A 20103-nucleotide genomic window follows, 5' to 3' on the forward strand; every position below is an offset into this window, starting at 1 on the left:
GGCTATAACGATAGCACTATATTATATCATAAACTGTACAACTACACAATATGCGATACCTTTATAACGATCTGCATAGTCATTCTACATAAATAATTACTCAAGGTCAGCAATATTTATAAACAAATTATTTTTTCAATTATACATATACGGCTGATCTTATTTCGATAGAAACATTAATGACTAGTGCGTGTTCATTATAGTAATTGCACCTAGTGAAACCTAACGTAGTTTCACAGTTTGGTATCTCGTCTCCACGGGATCCCCTAAAGATTCCTTGACCAATGGATGTGATGCAATAGGGTCTTTAAAATAGTCTTAAAGAAAAAATATCGTAACGACGTCATTTCGACGTCCAACTCAGAATTTTTCTTCCATTGTTATGTACCTTACGAAACTGAAGTTCGGTTTATTAATCTGTACTTGCGTAATGATCCAACGTAATGATCACGTTAACGATGGGCCGCAGGTAAATTACATTAAAACCCATATGTATATAGCTATCAGGCAACTGCATTACCGTATAGCGGGCACACTCTTGTTATCTATTTTTAGTGTGATATAATAAAACGGTTTGTTAGTGTGGTTTGTTACTAATTTATACTTTACAAGGCAGTAGGCAAATTTGTATTTCCATGAAATTTGGGCGAACGATATGTGGGCATTCATTAAAATTCGCTAGAGTGTATTGTATTATTCATATACATTTTTTATCTGAACATGACACAGTTTTATTTTTTAATTATGCATTTTTTCGCCGTTACTGTATAAGCGGAATGCAACGTACTAAATGTAAGTAACTACATTCTTTTTTATATTGCAAACAGATATTTGTGTTCAAGTCCAACACATCAGGTAATCATGAACAACTCAAGCTGAACGATATATGTATAGTATATAGGGTGATTCAGGAGTATTGATTCAGGAGTATAAATTTTGTTCAGTTTCATTTGGCAAAAGTGCAAGATTTTTATTATGAAATTAGATAGATTTTGTATAGCAGATAAATATAACAATTGTATGACCTGTTTTTTCTCCTTTTCGTGTCATTCTAGCATGATTTGTTAGGATCTTAACAAAGGGATAGGACAGTACAATCACGAATATGAAATTTATGTAAAGTTGCACCTGACATGTAACTCTTATATAATCACTGTGATACCCTAACTTTAAAATGTCGTGAAAAACCATTATGAAATTTTCACAGGAGACAAAAAACTTTTGATTCTCAAAGAACATTAATTATCAAACCTGTTGTCTTGAATTTTGAAAATTTTGTGGGTTAAGACATTTTAAAGTCTGGATATCGATTTGCAGCAAGGAGGATATAATACAATTTTTCTAATCGCACTTAAATATGTATACATGACGCAATTTCAAAATATAAAAAAATGCACATACATTGTACGTATACACAAAATATATCATATAAAGAAATAATTTTTCGATAGCCTTTCTCTCCAATTTCTAATTTATTAAGGACATTCTTCTTAATGGAAAATACATTCAAGATCAATAATGACTCACAATGATTTTTCCTATAATTATTACTGACCATATTAAAAAAAGAGGTTTTATCTTCTCAAGAACACGATACCTTCTCATAAATATTCTCGTCTCGCAGCTACTCTTTTCTGCTCTCTTCATGTTTTTCTTCGAAAATTAATAGGTGGGCGTTTCTAGTAGGTTGTACCTTGCGATATAAATTTAAATACAAACGAGCCGACAATGCGCGTAACTGCTCGACTAAGGAAGAAGAGAATGGAGCAATAACGAAGAGGAGTGAGAAAGGTGGGTGGGGGAGGTAATTCGCGTGAAAGAGCAAAACGGTGAAAGAGAGAAATGGTGAGATAGGGAAAAGGTTAGTGCGAATTTGGGGAAGATCCGAAACAACGTTCATCTCAGGTCCATGTAATAAACCCGACTAATTAATTGGTCCAACACGATGCAAAAACCTGTTCAACGCCTTTCAGTGTCTTGCAGCTCCGTCCTACGTGAACTCGCGTACTCGTTCATTGTGAAACTTCTGATAATTTCTAGTTCTAGGTAATAATAACAATAGCCAATATTAATTCCACGAAGTCGAAATATATCTCGGAACAGATGTATAGTATATGGGTATCTTGAGATGACAAAATAGTACGAGAATATCTACGGTTTGTCTTACTCAGTAAATTCATACGTGGTCTCCATTTTGCCCTTTTCCAATTTTATTTGAACTTTCTAAATTCAATAGTCATACCAAGTATTGTTTCAGTGTAATACTATCATCCGGTATACGTATAATATTGATACTAGATATTCGAAAGTGATTTACGGTAGGTAATGCGCAGAGGATTGAGATACGGGGATGAAATACTTCTTTCTTTGTTCCCTGTTAATCGTACTAGCAAAGTTCTAGTATATTTAAAGAGATATTTTCTGGATATACCAAAGAGGCGAACGCTGGCAACTCTTTGGGAGGAGCACGAGCACGAGCACAGAATAAAAGTTGCGGCCACTAATTCAGCCAGGCTGACAATATGCCTTTGTGTGTCAATCCGATCGAGCCGGTTTAACGTGCATTCGTCTTCGTCAATCTGACACTAATAACACGTGCGTGTCCCAACTCGTAAAACAGGCTGCATCGATTTTTCGCAAAGGCCGAATTCTTGTTCAGTTTCAAATTAGCAAGTGGTTTCGTGGATGCTTTTCGTATGTTGCATAAAATTACAATATAATTTTGTATAAATTACGAGAATGCGTGTTGGGAAATAAAAAAGATTTTTTAAAAATATAGTTACACATTAAAATTTTGTTTGTACGTTGGAGTGAAAGCTTTTTTGTGAAATTACTCGAATCAAATCAATATGTATGTTTCGTGGCATTTCCCTCCCTTGGCATCTCCTTCGGAGATGCCAGTCAACTCCAACAGCTTGGTGATTAGGGTGTCCAAGGGAAGGTTAGAATTTAGAAAAAGACTGGAGATGAGAAGGGGCAAATATCATATAGAAATGTTGATGGGTGCAAAAGTCAAATGGACCCAAAAGCAGGGCCTGGTGCCTCCCACAGGGAAGGAAATTCGATCCTGTCCAGGGGATCAATTTATTCGTTTGGCACCTTTGCCGACGCGCACTCGACAGGCATCTGCCTTCGTGGAATTCTCGACGAATCACACAGCATGAAAGAGCCAGTAGTCGAAGGAAGGGCTAGAAGGTAGTATAAAAAAAGGAGAATGAAAAGGAGGGAAAGAAAAAGAGAAAAAGAAAAAAAATTAACGATTTTTCCCATTGTCAAAGTCTGATTGGAAGACCACGCTGACCGGATGCGAAATCTCGAATCGAAATGAACCGATGTCTTGGTCACAATGGTATCGGAGCGAGACTAACTGCTCTTCTCCTTTCTTTACTTCTTTATTTTCCTTTTTCTTTATCTCTTCGAGAAAGCATCGGGTTATTTATGGTTTCATTTATGGGTAACGATGAGCAATGACTTCTTTTTTTTGAGAATCGTAGAAATTCTCTTTTCGAAAGGTAATTTCATTCAATTGACATAGTAGGAAACGAAATTTCGATCGTAATTACGAGACTGTTGTAACATCATCACGGTATGGGGTAACCATTTTAAATTACTACATTTTCTATGGTTTGTGTGAGATATTTTGATAGAGTATTTTCTTTTTTATTTCTACGGTCTGACTCGATTGTATGAAGTATTGTTGTCTGTTTTAGTTTTTCTTTTTTTTCCCTTGTCAAGATATAAGTGGCAGTTAGGTGTGCGTGGTGGCCAGGCAAGAATTCAGGTAAGGATGACAGGTGAAGAAGTCAGTGATTCACCCTGACAGGAAAAATAAAGGAGTCACGTTATGAACATATAATTTCCTCTATTAATTTTTATCGAATTAAAAACGGCACCCAGTATATGCCAGACGATACCCAAATAGAACCAACTGTCACGTCATTTCGATCAAACCTTTATTAACATTTCTAATGAAACCTGTGATATTGACAATAGAATTAAAAACTTGAAGTTAATTATAATAACAATACTGCGTCAGCTAATTATATTCGATTTTCGTAAAACAATATTCGTTCAAAAGTATTGTCATACCCTGTACCACGGCGTTATTTAAATATCCTAGTGTAAGAGTAGAATGGATGGGAAGTCAGAATCCATCATTCTTCAATAAGAAACACGAGAGAAAAGATGAAAAAAAGGATGGCGAAAAAAGGAATGAGACTGAAATAGAAGGCAGAACAAGCGCAAAGCAATATTCCGCATGCTCGTCCCAATCCAAACCTTTGGATTCTGGCATCTCGCAGAAATATGATCGTAGGCTGATGCGAAAGAGGAAACTTAGACCCTTTCTTAGGTATATTGGATTTTATGCCGGGTATACGTCGTGGATGTCCGGAGTGTCTCGGGAATGTTCGTTGGGTAGCGGTAAGGGTGGGAGCCATCCCCACTCCGTCGGCAAAGTTACCGACCAGGGCTAGTCACTGGCATCACAAAGTGTCCCCCGTGTACACACACTAAGCGGGATTCACTCTGGATAGTCAGTATCGCGCAGCGCGTCGTGCCGTGCAGGTCGGCAGATCATTGACTTTGTGTGTTTCTGACGTTAAATAACATGATTAAGTTAATGACCTTATTGCACTGTTACACGGGATAACATTCCGCCCCGTCGGTCGGAATTATTTCTCCCACTTTAGTGAGGTTTCGTCACTGAGGCACTGAGATCTGTCGCAAATGTAGGGACCGAGGGTGTGTTAACAGTTTTGTATTCTAGAATGAGCGATGGATTGCTATCCCGCAGGATAAATCGAGTCGTGACACGGGATGTGATAAGCTCAAGACTGTGAAGTGTAACTTCAGGATGACCCTGACAGGCAGGACATTCGTTTGCTTACTTATGGGCTGTAATGTCGTCGTTTGTCTCGTTGCTGGTGACGGGACTGCTGAGACGTCACGATACGCAGCACCCGAGGATTGCTCCTGGCAACCCCTTGGTACTGGGCATGAAGTATCCTTAAGCTGCAGTCTAAGGTCAATCAACAGCGAGTTTGACACTACCAACTTTAGTCTTATACCAGCTGAGAGAACAGCCATTCTTGGATTGGAGTGCGATCCTGACGTACCGGCTAAAAGTAGTCTGGCTGGCGGTAGTTTTGCACACTTGCATAATCTTCGAGAACTTCGATTGGATGACTGCAAATTGTCCAGCTGGCCTTCCGATGCTCTGGAGGGTTTGAGGAATTTACGGAATCTCACCATCAGGACTCGTAATGTTGATTATCCTGCGTTCAGTCTGGAGCTCTCTCCAAAAGCCTTCGCGGCAGCTGGACAATTGGAGAGACTCGATCTAGCTTCAAATAATATCTGGTCCTTTCCCGAGGGAATATTCTGCTCTCTCGCTGTCTTGGTCTATCTCAATGTCACCGGTAACAGACTTCAGGACGTTACGGAACTTGGCTTTCGCGAGAGCGGTTATCAACAACCGCAGTCAGTGCTGGTGAACGCGGATCAGAGGTCGTCGGGTCCTGCCTCATGTTCACTGGATATCCAGATCCTCGATGTTTCGAGGAATCACCTTGTGTTACTTCCACCTAGAGGATTCTCCACGCTGAAGAGATTACGGGTGTTGCGAATAGCTGAAAATGAAATTAATATGGTCGACGATAAAGCTCTGGCTGGGTTGCGGAGTTTAGAGATATTTGATTTGTCCGATAATAAAGTCGTAGCATTACCAGCTGATCTATTCAAGGATACTTCCAAGTCCATCACTGAGATTCATCTTCAAAATAATTCCCTGAGTGTCCTGGCGCCTGGACTCTTTGAAGGACTTAAGCAGCTAGTCACTCTGGACCTATCCAAGAATTCGTTGACGAGCACGTGGTTCGGATCGAACACGTTTTCGGGACTGATAAGATTAGTTCTCTTGGACTTATCACATAACAAAATTGCTTCCTTGGATCCCGTACTGTTCAAAGATCTATACACTGTGCAGATATTGGATCTACATGATAATGAGCTGGAGTCTATACCAGCCGACACGTTCTCACCCATGAGCAACCTTCATACTTTGGTATTAACAAACAATAAACTTACTTACTTGGATGTCTATTCACTGAACGGTCTCTTCGCACTGTCCTTATTGGCTCTGGATTCTAACCTTCTGGAAGGGATACATCCCGATGCATTTCGGAATTGTTCGAGCATGCAAGATCTCAATCTCTCGGGAAACAACCTGGACAGCGTGCCCGCAGCGGTGAATGACATGAGAATGCTCAGAACCATAGACCTGGGGGAAAATCGAATCAGGACTTTGGAGCAGTCAGGATTTCGGGGGATGACGAATCTCTATGGTCTTCGACTTATCGGGAACGAGCTTGTGAACGTCACGAAGATGGCACTCACGGAGCTACCTGCCCTTCAGATACTCAATCTAGCCAGAAATAGGATTGAGAGGATCGAAACTGGAGCCTTTTCCACCAATCTGGCTTTACAGGCTATAAGACTGGATGCTAATTTACTTCAGGATATCAGTGGCGTGTTTCTGGATGCACCGGGTTTATTGTGGCTGAACGTTTCTGATAATCTCATTGAACACTTTGATTATAATTTATTGCCACGAGGACTACAGTGGCTCGATCTACGTAAAAACGTTATAGATGACCTTGGAATGGCTCCTGTTGGTCTTTCACTTCAAACTTTAGACGCATCATTCAATCGTATTACTCGGATATCGGCTGCATCACTGCCTGATTCTTTAGAATTACTTTTTCTTAATGATAATTTATTGCATACGGTAGAGCCGCACACCTTTGTAGCTAAGGTCAATCTTTCAAGAGCGGATCTCTATGCTAATCAAATTGTTAGTATGGAATTGTCCGCTTTGCAATTGGCACCAGTACCGTCCGAGAGGATTTTACCAGAGTTTTACGTGGGCGGAAATCCATTTCAATGCGATTGCACTATGGAATGGTTACAAAGGATCAACACTTTGACACTACGACATCATCCAAAGGTTATGGATCTGACTTCAGTCTATTGTAGGTTGCCTTACGATAGAAGAAGACCGTTCGCACCGTTGCTGGAAGTGGCGCCTTCCCAGTTTCTTTGTACGTACAAGACTCATTGCTTCGCCCTGTGTCACTGTTGCGACTTCGATGCCTGTGATTGTGAAATGACATGTCCAGCCAATTGCACCTGTTACCACGACCAGTCCTGGTCAGCCAACGTGGTAGATTGCTCCCGAGCTGGATACACGAGTCTGCCTGGAAGACTGCCGATGGACGCTACCGAAGTATATCTCGACGGAAATGATTTCGGTGAACTGACTTCTCACGCCTTCATCGGCAGGAAGAATCTCGAAGTTCTTTACGCCAACGACAGCAACATTCTGGCTGTTCATAATCACACGTTCAGCGGGCTGCGGCGTCTCTCCGTATTGCATCTCGAGAATAACAAGATCTCCACGCTGAAGGGTTCCGAGTTCACGGCACTGGAGAGCCTGAAGGAACTCTACCTGCAGAACAACCTTCTAGTGCATATTGACAACGGGACTTTCCTCACTCTGAGGCGCCTTGAGGTTCTGCGTCTAGAGGGCAATCGACTGACTACCTTCGCGGTATGGCAACTTGCCCAGAATCCCTACCTAGTGGACATAGGCCTAGCCGCTAATCCATGGAGCTGCGAATGCTCCTACTTGGCCCGATTCCGCGAGTGGGTGTCCCTTCACCAGGCTAAGGTAGCGGACTTGGCACGTGTCTCCTGCGCCTTGGGCTCTCCCTTAAACCCAATAGGGAATGGTTCCCTAATAAATTGTGCGGCTCTTTCTGGAGCCACTCCCGCCGTGGGAACTCGTCCACTTCAAGGTTACATACCTTTATTGCTTGCCACGGTAGTATTATCCTTCACTCTGGTGGGTCTTCTCTGTGGCGCCCTCCGACATCGCCGAGCTCTACGTGCATGGGCAGCAAGTCGTTGTGGACTAAGAGCATGCTACAAGACTGCTGCCTTCGAGGAAAGTGACAGACCCTTCGACGCCTATATCAGTTACTCAGCCAAGGACGAAGCATTCGTCTCCAGATCCTTGGCTCCTGGTCTTGAATCCTCGTATCGCCTGTGTCTACATTATCGTGATCTCGGTTCCGGTTGTAGTGTCGTCGATGCTGTAAACGAGGCTGCTGATTCCTCAAGACGTACCATCCTCGTTCTGTCTAGGAACTTCCTTCACGGGGAATGGGCACGTTTCGAATTTAAAGCTGCCCTCAGAAATGTTTTACGAGAAAAGGGTCCTTCGGTTATTCTTCTACTGGTAGGCGGTGTAGGACCTCAGGATCTCGACGCGGATCTCCGAAAACGCATGGCCACCCACACCGTACTCTCTTGGGGTGAAAAATTATTCTGGCAAAAACTCAGGTTCGCCATGCCTGATCCACCCACTTCTCTTGTTACTCTTGATCGTGGCTTGCCGCCCGCTCCACTTCCACCACCACCACATCATCTATGGGCGTAGCGGATGTTTCGATGCAGGTGAGTCCCTTCTAAAATCATATAAAACTTTATATAAATTTGGAGACTTCTTAGTATTAATTATTTATAATAGCTTCGCAATTTAATAATCAATTGATATTACATTTTCAATTCAGCGTTTAACATTCTAATATTATTTATATTTCTTATAGCTTTCCTATATATCTACAAAATAGAATTATATAAACATATAGCTCTTTCGCACGTAAATCTAACATAAGGGACTTCTTTACGTTGAACTTCATTGTAAAATGGTTTCTGCAATGTACATTCCATTTACATATAGAGTATTCCGAGACCACGGAAAATGTCGTAAAATTAATTGTTCGCCTTAGGATATAAAATTATAACTGCCTGACTTTATGAGCGGTTCAAACTGATATTCTCGAAGTGTAGTTCCGTAGTTCGCAAGCTCTAATTTTCGGCATTCGAAATATTAATGAGCTCGCACGCAAAATGACGAAGTGTCCTTCGGGCCACGAGATGCTCTCAGTGAATATTTTGCCCTTCTCTAATCTCTCCCGTTCTTTACGCTTTAATGGAAGCTCTACAGAAATTGTAATTTCAGCCCCACCATACGTGCTTAGCGTTCGAAAATGCCCTTAAATCTGTAAAGAATGACTTTCACTTTAAAAGAACCAGAGAACATCTCTTACGTAGGATGAAAGCTTATTGATGTTCATTTTTTTTTGTATGCGAAACTATAAACAATGGGGCATTGAATTTTTAGCACGTTTCTTTCTTTGATACCTAATTAGACTGGAATTTTTCTCTCACAGACCGGCGGTACAGTTTTTATTTGAAAACTACAAATCACCTTCCTAAGGATATTCTAGATGATATCTTAAGCTGGATTCTATGGGTTTACAAGGGTCCCATGGTTACAAAGGATCACACCAGCGAATAAGGCAATATATCGCGGTCTTACGACTGCACTCGCGATCCTTTTGGATTTGCATAACTGTATTCGTATGAGATCGACCCATTTGCCTCGAGGAAATTCGCACCTCTGCTTAAACTAAACTATCGTTATTTTCTCGTATATTGCATTTTCCTATATTCTCTAGTATACGTTATCCATCAGGAAATGTTCCTATCGACGTGACACTCTGAATTACTTCATAAGACGCAGCCTTGCGAAGTATTGTACATTTGAATACATCATATCCGAATATAAATCCATTTATAGGTAAATTGGAGGAAAACGAGGTTCTTTTTCAATTATTTTTATATTATCTTAATTCAGCCTTCGAATACAAGCATGAACTATGATTTTCTTTCACGCTGTTAATCTTCATAATTTCGAAGGTTGCAGTGATAAATTTAGTTCTCCATTGCTTCAGACTTTACGTGCTATATTTATACGATGTTACATTGTTTTAATGATAAGGATATTAATTTTAGTCGCATCAAGCGAAAAGCTGATTTCCATAAACATGTTAATTTCATGAGTACAAACCACTATAATTGAAGATTACTTCACAGTTTGAGTCATTTTATCTCATCTGACAGAATGTTTATCGAAATTACGTGAGCTAGTGACTCCATTCAGAGACCGAGAGACATCAGAGAATATTATTTGGTGATAAAGAGTATCATCACTTTTATTAATTACTCGAATACCTTTTGACTCTTCACCAATCAAAATGTTGATTTAATTAATTTTCTTCCGTTCAATAAAAACTTCTAATTACGCATCCCTGCGAACCAAATTCAGATCTAACCCTTAGCAAAAATTACTGTGGACTTTGGCATTTTGCCAATGTTAATCAATGGTAACCAGTAGATTTCCAGACATTTACCGTTTGCTGTCCTTTTTTTTCTTTGGCAACCGTCGTTAACACACGATTTATTCTCGTTCAGTTTATCTTGTGCATGACGTACAGTAGAAAATGAAAACTATTTATTCACGAACACATCATTTAACAGTATTTTCAATAAATATTATTCAATTAAGTGTTATATATTATAGATATCGATGTGTTACTCGCAAACTGAAATTTTGGTCTATCCAAAAACTATAGCTTTAATTATGTGACGAAGTTAAATTGAAAATCCAAATCGAAGTGCAATCTGCGGGATCGTCCCATATGGAAGCCAGCGCATTACCTATGTGTACGAATTAGATTTGCGGAAGTAAATCTGGGGCAAATATAAACCACGAGCGATAACGTCGTATTGAACGAAAAGTAATTAAAATATTAATGATTATCCGTAATCAAATGTATATACTGTCATTCACCAAATTCACAGAGTACCGTGTCCCCTTGTTTAAATATATTTAATTCCGTTAAAAAAAATTGCTCAAACGTATACGCGGTTATTCAATCCAAACGTACTCCTGCCCGAAAATGCTTTTACCATAGGATTCGAATGAACGCCCTAACTTGAATGTTGCGTCTGGGCCGTATGACTGAGTAAAAGAAACCACGATAAAAATCAAAAAGATAATTCAATTCCTCAGACCGTGTAGAATGACAATTATAGGATATGGTGCCAAGTGAATGCGGACGTAAACTGAAAATTCCACTAACTGTCCCTGGCAGGTTCTTCCAGAGTCCTTTTCCTTTCCCTGCGAACCCGTTAGCGGAACTTCACCGCGCAATAAACCATCCTCGAAGAATATTTTCTCGGTCCCTTGGAACAATGGAATCCTGCCAGACAATAGCCAGCCAAAAGGAGCCTTCTTTGCTTCGCGGGAAACTTCCAGCTCGACACTCCAAAAGAGCTATTACGAGGATGAAAAAGAAAAGATACGGAAAAAGAGGGGGGAAAGGAATAAAACATTATTTGCACAAATCCTGGCAATTCCGAACTTTTTCGTAAATGACAGAAACGCATCCAGTCATTCGTATGGTATACCTAATGAATCAAGGTCATTCGTCAACGGCGCACATACATACGTGCAGCCAACGGAATACAGGGTATAGTCCTATACATATATATATACAGGGTGTTCGTTATGAAACACACTGTAGTAACATCGTTGCATTCCTTGTCAAATTCTAAAGAATACGTGTATTTTCATTTTTTATTTCATATATCAAAATTTCGAGATAATCAAGGTTGAAGTTGCAGTTATGCGACTAATCAGAACGTGTTTAAACGGAGCGTAGATGACGTCCAGAGCCAGCCCGCAAGGCCAGCTTACAGTAGGCCAATAACACTAAGAGTTTAAACACGTTCTGATTGGTCGCATTACTGCAACTTCAACCTTGATTATCTCGAAATTTTGATATATGAAATAAAAAATGAAAATACACGTATTCTTTAGAATTTGACAAGGAATGCAACGATGTTACTACAGTGTGTTTCATAACGAACACCCTGTATATATATATGTATAGGACTATACCCTGTATTCCGTTGGCTGCACGTATGTATGTGCGCACGTAACGAACACCCTGTATATAAATCTGAAGCTGCCAGTATGGAGATCTAGAAGTTGCAGGAAGCCAAGCTAGATAGTTCTTTATGTCTACGTAAATAAGTTGAAGTATCCTTGGTAAGAGTGGTGCAGGGGAGTGAGTGAACGGCGGATTGGAAGGGGTAAGAACAGAAAAGTCTTTATTGCGGAAAGCCAGCCAAAAACAAATCCATTCGCCGTCGGCCTCGACTTATATAAGTTTAAGTTCTGGAGACAGTTGGAGGTAGGGCGGGGGGCGCTGGTGTCTTCGGCGGTGGCAGTGACGGCGGTGGTGCAATGCACCCGGCTGGTAATGTATTGCATTGCGCGTGGAGAGTTGTTCTCGGGATGCAACGAAACGAACAAAAGAAGAGCCGACCAAGAGACTTTATTCTTATTATCCTTGCTTGACTTTTACCTTCTTTCTCTAAATGCTGTTCTACAATACAATCTCAAGTTCTGAAATCGTGTTGCCTTTCTCTTTCCACCGAGGCACTTCAATTACACTAAGTCCTACCACCGACATTCTCTGTCTGCAAACTGATTTTCTGCATACCCGCATGTCCGGTTGGCATTACCAAAGCTTTATGTGTGCAAGTTTCTTTTTAATTTATTTTTGTAGTCCGCAACTCGGAGATGGCTGCGACGTTTTTACGTGTATTGCAAAAATGATGAATTACAGGAGCGTCCGTCGTATTATATGTATAAACAGATTACATTGAATATTCATGGAGCCATTAGCTTTAAGCAAATTCATTAGCCATTACGAATACGAATGACCTTGTTTCAATGCATATCGCTTTTTGCAGACTCGAATGCAACTCAGCTTAGTGTTTTTCGGGCTGGCCGACGAAGTCGATTGAAGACAGTTTTAGGCAATGGTCAGAAAGTATTGGCGCACAGGTGTACGAATAATATACTACGAAAGGTGTCGAACGGCGAAGCTGGATTTTACTTGGTTGAAATCGGGCTTTTTCCATTGTATTGAAATTTGATTGGTACCCCAATTAGTACGGTCAATCGAAACTACATGGTGCGACTGCAATAAATGTAATGACGTGGCCGTAGACTCGTTGTTTCGTGCCGCATATATTTCCCATTATCAAAACCCTAAAATGTTATTTGTGGAAGTCAGCTCTTTTTCAATTGATACGATAATATCTTAGTTTTCTCGTTTACTAGTATTTTTGAATGAGCATTTTTACAATTTTCAATAATCCATCAATCCTTTATGATATTTATTTATATGAATAATCCTGGCGCTCTGTCATGCGTAGCATTACTAAGTTCAGGAATATTTTTCTTGAACTTTTTTGATTTCAGGAGAAGTTTGAACAAAATTTTTTTTATTGTCACCCCATTTCCATGCCAATGAACTAATTGAAACGTTAATTGTTGACAGAACTTTTCGACACAGAGATACTTTTTAACGAAGTCATCACTTCGACATGGCATCAAAGCGTTCAACCCCCCCACTCGCAATTCTTTATTTTAGCCTCTCTCCCTCAGCGACACTTTTCGGCGCATTCATTAAAATTTATAATGCGACTCGATTTCCTTATCGTCGTAAAAGCTATTCTCTTTGGATCTTTCACGTTGATCGCGATTTCCCGCAAACTTAATCGTAGGTTGACACGTATGGTACCCACATTACAAAATCAATCTTGTTGCTTCGATAATATTTTCTTCAGAAACACATGGAAATTCTATTTTCTCGTTCTTTCACACGGATCACAAAAAGAGACAGTTATGCAAATATTTTTGCTAGATATCAGAACAAGACGCAATACGCAGTATGCTGAGAAACCATTTTCGCAAAAGTTACCCGTTGCAGTATCGAGTGGTTATAAAAGACGAGGGTAAAATTATGCGGGTAGTTCGGGAAAACTTCAGTGAAAACTCAGCAAGTCGAGAAAAGCGCGGCAATTTCTAGCGTTTACCTTTTCGAGAATCGAGGTACTCATTTTTTATGGTGAAAGTGGAAAATTATGCGGGCTCCGGTTAAACCCCAAAGCGGATCTTTCCCTATCCGAATGCATTCTCCGAGATCTTCTTTACTATCGGCTTTCAAAGCGAAAAATTATGTGTATATTGATTCGCGCGGTTCAGATTTTGTCCATGCAAGATTGGTACACCTTTGCCTTGATATTTTGCAAAGATTTTACCGCCAGCTCTTCTCCATACCCATCATCTCGAGTATTCACAGAATTTCGTCTAGATTTAAGCAAATCGCCATAATGCCAGTTTTCAACACGTGAAATGCTTTTGCCTTGACTTTTCAGTGCACACGAGTCACTTGTATGGAAATACTTTGAGCTTCAATCCATACTTAAAGTATTAGAAGGGTTAGAATAGTCGTTCACTATGGTGGCCAGTGAGAGATAATAGCGAAGCAGTTAATGACAATCGTCACTTTTCATAGACGCCAGTGGAAGCACCCACGAGAAGTGGCCGGTAGACCAATGTCTCGCTCCGGTCAATAGGATAATAGTGAGTGACGTGGGGTCCTGCACAAAGAGCTAGCAACTCGGATTAAGCACTATCGTGTCCTCGGCTAAGTAATGGGAAAAGTAGGAGCAGGCGTGCCAACTACACAGATAGTGAAAATAGAAAATGCATGATGGAGACAGGCCTAATTTTTCATTACCCAAGCTTGGACCCCCTACTGGTTCTAATAACACGACAGATGGCTGCCAGTAACGTGCTTCTCCGGCCTCTGTAGTCTTAATAAATATTTGTTATACTTCAGTGCTATACACCATTTCATAGAGTGGTCCGGTCTGTCCAGTTTCGTGGATACGCTAATATCCATTGTATTATCGACATTCAAACAATCAACACTCATCATGATACCGAAAGGATTCTGGCGAGTAATATGGTTTGTCTTTCTACTTATTTTTAATTTTTGAAAATACCTTGAGATTTTCTTTAAATATCGATATACGTTTACGTCGAGGCACACATCACTTTGGCGCATGCGCAGTCGTAAAAAAAAGGAATTTGGCTTAAACAAAATTTTTCAATAAAACGTATCGAAAGTTACAAATATTACTGTGTAATGTCCTGGCAGAACTTAATTACTGGTATAAATTTCAAATCGATTAATGAATGGAGTCATCTAATATATTCGGTACAATAATTATAGGTGTATAAATTAATTCTCGGCCTATTTTGCATAATTTTGATGATTATTTAAAAAACGACGAAGAATTACCTAACTTCCAAACCCCCCATTACTTCATACATATTTCCGCCATCTCTCAGGCAATTGTCGAATGTCGCTTCGGAAAAAGGGTGGTTTTTTTCTGAAAATTGAAATTTCCATCCTTAAACCCTTGGAGTCACTTTTTACACGTACTATAAGACATAGCACTTTCACCTAAGGTGAAATTAATCATTTTCTTACCTCCAGCAGCATTTTTCTTCAATTGGACTACGAAAAGCAGGAAGTGAACTAATTTGTACACCTCATTATAATAATTGCGGGCACGTATGTCCTTTTCTTACGATGTCCCTTGCATAAGACAAGCTCCAATAAAGTAGGACCGAGTGGTCGATCGCAATATTCCATAGTGTCGAGCCTGGAAGAAAAAAATGTATAACGAACCCAAATTCGTGGGATTATCAAATATAGTCGGTTCACGAGTCCGATGTGTTTTTTGACAGATCTCTAATCAAGGCACACGTGTCACTGCATAAGATGTTTGTTACATACAGCGTATGCATATGCATGGCTTTGCACTAAATATATATTATTTTTGTGTTTCAGTATATTATACTGTAATGTTTATCGATAGTGCAATTTCGTAATGGGATGTAGGTAAGTGCTCGGGGCTGGCGTCTTTAGGAACTTAGGCGACACAGGATTAAGTGATAAAATAAAATAAAACAAAGATTTATTAAATTAACAATGGCAGGTATAACAGTTTCTCGATGTGCGTCAATTACAATCGTATAAGACAAATGTCGGTATTATAGGAAAGGATTGACAGGGAATTTGTCCTATGTTTGTTTGTCTATTCCTATCTCTCTCAGAGGATGCGTCTGTGGTTAGTACGGTAGTCTAGTGCCATTCTGCCTATCTATTGGCTATGGCACTTCGTGCGAATTGACTAATCACGGCGAGGATAATAGATCGAAATCAATATGGCGTCAACTGAAACTTCTGAAGTAGATCGCAGTGCTCTCCTCAGAACTTTGACAATGTTTCTCTACACGATGGGCTCAGCGAAATAGCGAGCGCTAATATGCTGTAGCCTCCGAAAAAATTCTTCACAACGATTTTATGCAATTACTATGCTCCCAGTGGGCATAAATCGAGCTGAAACACTTTATAAAGATTTTACTTTGCGTTATCCTTTCGGATTTTAGTCACGCTTACTATATTGTTACTCACGTTCGGTGTACTGGTAGAATGTTGAATTTTTAGAATTCGAATTAGAATTAAAATATTGAATTTGATTTGAAATGCATTATTTAACTAATTAAAGTACTAGATTGATTAGCGGGAAGCGCCAATCATCTATCGGATTTTATTTATATTATTTTCCGCGGATTGACTTTCGGGAGATGTTTTTCATCTATCGGCTATTGTTGACACTAGCCGCGCGTTCTTATTGTTTGTTTGTAACGAGTGCGCTCTCAATACCGGTATACTGCGAGGTTGATCCATTTGTCACGTTACAATACTTACATTATTTTATGAAAAACCACGTGTTATATGTTAACTGTCAAAAGACACATGGAACTCGTGAACCGACTGTACCTTAAAAAAGTTAACACTTTAATTTTCAAAATACGTAAAGTTACGAGACTTATTCGGGGTTGAATGCTTTGCTTGGTGCATACATGGAGTACATATACCTACTACGTATACGTATATAATATATCAGGTATATGCTTTTATATATCTTTATTATAGGTATGTACAGATAGCAGTACTGCAAGTATACTATGTGGTATCTTGAAGAAACTTTCGAATTTGAAGCACGTGCAATATCGGACATACATATAGATACGTACGGTGTGCTCGGGAAGCACAAAGAGAGCCGTGGTATCGTTTTCGCCAGTAAATGTGAACTTTTTGAGGGATGCTATCAGAAATGTCTAGGGAATATGCGATGTTCATATACTCATTTCGTATTGCTTCAACGGAGGACAGAATATACCTAATCCGCACCCAAAATAGTATTGGATTGAGTCGGAAGTTGATCAGCTCTGTAAGTACAAAACGAACGTCAATAGAAATTCTTGGCCTTATAAAGAATTTACAGGAAAACTCCTCTGGGAACGTAACACATGTCCTTCCGAACTCAGTAAACCGAAGAAACTTGAGAGACACTGAACTTAAATAGGGGAAGCGGCTCTAATAGGGTTGGACCGAGTGGAAAGAGTACTTAGGTCAAAAGAGGATCGTTCCCGGAGTAGTTTCGTGAAAAATAAAGAAGTCTTCGTAGAATTACAGAAAAGTTTCAGAATATTTCAAACACACTACCTTCTCCACCCCTCTCCCCCACCCCCTTCCGCTGTTACAGTAACATACACCAAACGTGGTGGAATGATTTTTCTCAGAAATATCTTATCTATAAGATATTCTACGGTTTCCCATAAAAGTCTAGATAGCTCTCAAATGGCGACGGCTGCCCGAACTTTAACCCGCGTCCTTTGTACAACTTTTTTCGTCGGACTGTACAGGTTCAAAAAGTTAAAAAGAGGAGGCTGGCGTTAATATGAGACACGCGTGCTCGAAGAGAAATAAAAGTTTGTTCATATCGCTGTAGCTTATGCAGCCGTATGTTTCGACGTGCTTGCGGCTACACAAGCTCAGGCGCCCTCGGCTTTTCCAAGCATCGCTGGCACAGCCTCCGAACATCCCTCTGGCATGGCACCGCAACCCCTTGGAGCTTCGAGACAGCTTTCACTAGTGGGAGTAACACTGGCGGCAGCTTCTATATCTCCAGCTATGCCGCGCGACCTGCCTGGAAGCTTATATTATTAAACACAACGTAACTCGTTTTCGGAACTTTCCGTCGTTTCGATACAATTTGCAATTAAAAAAGTTAGCCATCCCTTATCATGCGCACGTTCTTTCACGTCATTGATTTTTGTCCCCACGAGCATCTTGGATACGTGTATCGCATAGGTATATAGAAATAGACACGCAGAGCTGTGTCGTGAATTTTGTCAAATTTTGACGAATTTCTAAAAAAAATTGAAAAAAAAGGTCACCACAGCTGTTTCGACAATATGTTTCTCTTTAATGACCAACGATTTACGATCGGGTTATATCATTTAACCCCCTGCCACTATACCTTTTTAACGTCAGCAGCGGCTGTTTCCCTGAGAAAATATAGCGGGTGCCCGCATTTTTTGATTTACGCCACTTTTCGTATCGCCTAAAGTTTCCATCGTAATTCGCATTTATTCCTCGGAGATGAATTTACCAGAATACATAAGATTCTTGTAGCACCCAACAACCTCCCTAATTATTCGCTATACTTTACACGCACCTAAAGATAATAAGATTACCAAGCGTTGAACCGGCACTTTCAATCTTCTGGTATTTTACTTGTAACGTAAACTCGGGATCGATCTAGTAATTTTCAATGCCAATTAACCGCTCTCCTTGTGCTCCCGATTGAATTCCTCGTTATTATCGTAAAATCATTTTACCCTCTGGGTACCTTGTGGAAGATGCATTGTTGCTTCGTTGCAGCGCTGCGCCATTGGATCAAGAGTACTGCACAGTTGATGCCTCAGGCTACGCGAAATTCCTGAGTTTGCAAGTCTCGTGCCTCAACCGTGTAATTGCGCTGGGGTCGCTTTCGTAGAATATCCTTTGGACCTCTTTGCTACGCGAACATCCTCCTTAACTTGCGAAAAGCAATTTGACTTGCAAGGTGATCGTCAACGCGTGTATAACAAATGTGTCATGTTGAGAAAGCTTCTGTTGACCTATAATCCGAACTGTGCTACAGTTACATATAATATACTTGAAATTGTATAAAATGCTGTATAACCCTTTTCGAAAGTGAAGTTCCGTCTCGTTGAGAGACATTAGATAAAAGAAAATTATTCGAAAGTCTGAATAGGTATATATAACAATACTGAATTCTAGAGAATTTTTGCCTATGGGTATTACAATACACATGGCGTGCATATTTTGGGTCTCAACAAAAATATACATAATTCATAGGTTTTGGACTATCGCAAATTTACATTCGGATTCTTTTCGACGATGAATATGAATTTTTAGATTCGACCAATTTTTGTATACATGTATTAAGATTATGTGATGCTGTATCACTGATACTTTTTTTTTCATTGGTTCTTGAAATACAGAAGAATCATGTCAATTTTATCGTTTATAGAGGGCTGCCTATCCTATCCTGAACATGCTGTATCGTTAAGGGTAATCTTTTCGTATTCGCATCCTGTGGAGAATTAAGCAATTTATCAATCACCCTACAGATCGACACCGTTACTGCTATTGTAACTTTTCTTAGCCGGGACCCGCTTTGCTAGACACCGAAACGACATACGGGGACAGTGCCATGAGTTTCATTGTATTTCTCGCGATTCTTCTATAGATAACAGAAATTGCTTTCAGCCCGTTTCAAATCAACTGAAGTGTAATGACTACGAGTGAGCATAGTCCTTCTACGAGGACTTTTTCAAGAGTATTATGAGAATCGATTTTCGATGCTTCTCAATAATTGTTAATGACCCATTATCATGAGTCTATATCAATTCTTATACATACTATACGATTTTTGCAAAAAAAAAAGTATATCATTTGCGCGCGAAATAATTTTTTTTTCAGGGCAAAGTGTTTTAGTCACGTTGGATAATACATATATTTGCATTCCATGCATGCGCGTAAATATGTATTGCATCCGTATGTACATATTCACCTGACTGTAGAATATAGAGGGCAAATGGTTGAAAGCCTGGTACATATGTGCCCGTATGGAATCCATCTGTGGACAGTTGGACACAATTACGTGTAGTAATTGGAGGCAGGTGGCTGTATGGCTTGAATGTCCCTCCCGGGTAGCGAACGCTGACCAACAACCAATCTCCCTATGGACGCCAAGCGGAAAATTCGGGTCCGCTTTACTCGGTTCATTTTAGCAGTTATCCCTTTTCGATTTCAGTACGACAATTACATTTAATTAAAG

The 20103-nt window shown here is 39.9% G+C and overlaps 1 protein-coding gene across 3 annotated transcripts in view; it reads left to right on the plus strand.

The window, feature by feature from the left end:
- Nucleotides 1–4523: 4523 nt before the first annotated feature.
- Nucleotides 4524–20103, plus strand: part of LOC107267652 (toll-like receptor 6) — a 119151-nt gene continuing 103571 nt past the window's right edge. For all 3 annotated transcript variants that reach the window (XR_003059631.1, XM_015739624.2, XM_015739623.2), the window contains exon 1: nt 4524–8517. Coding sequence is in view for 2 of the 3 variants with exons in the window: in XM_015739624.2 (XP_015595110.1) it covers nt 4856–8500 (3645 nt within the window). In the remaining variant the exon portion in view is untranslated. The remainder of the gene's footprint in view (nt 8518–20103) is intronic.

This window comes from Cephus cinctus, unplaced genomic scaffold (assembly GCF_000341935.2).
Source record: "Cephus cinctus unplaced genomic scaffold, Ccin1 Ccin1_scaffold0429, whole genome shotgun sequence".
In the NCBI taxonomy this organism is placed as follows: Eukaryota; Metazoa; Arthropoda; class Insecta; order Hymenoptera; family Cephidae; genus Cephus; species Cephus cinctus.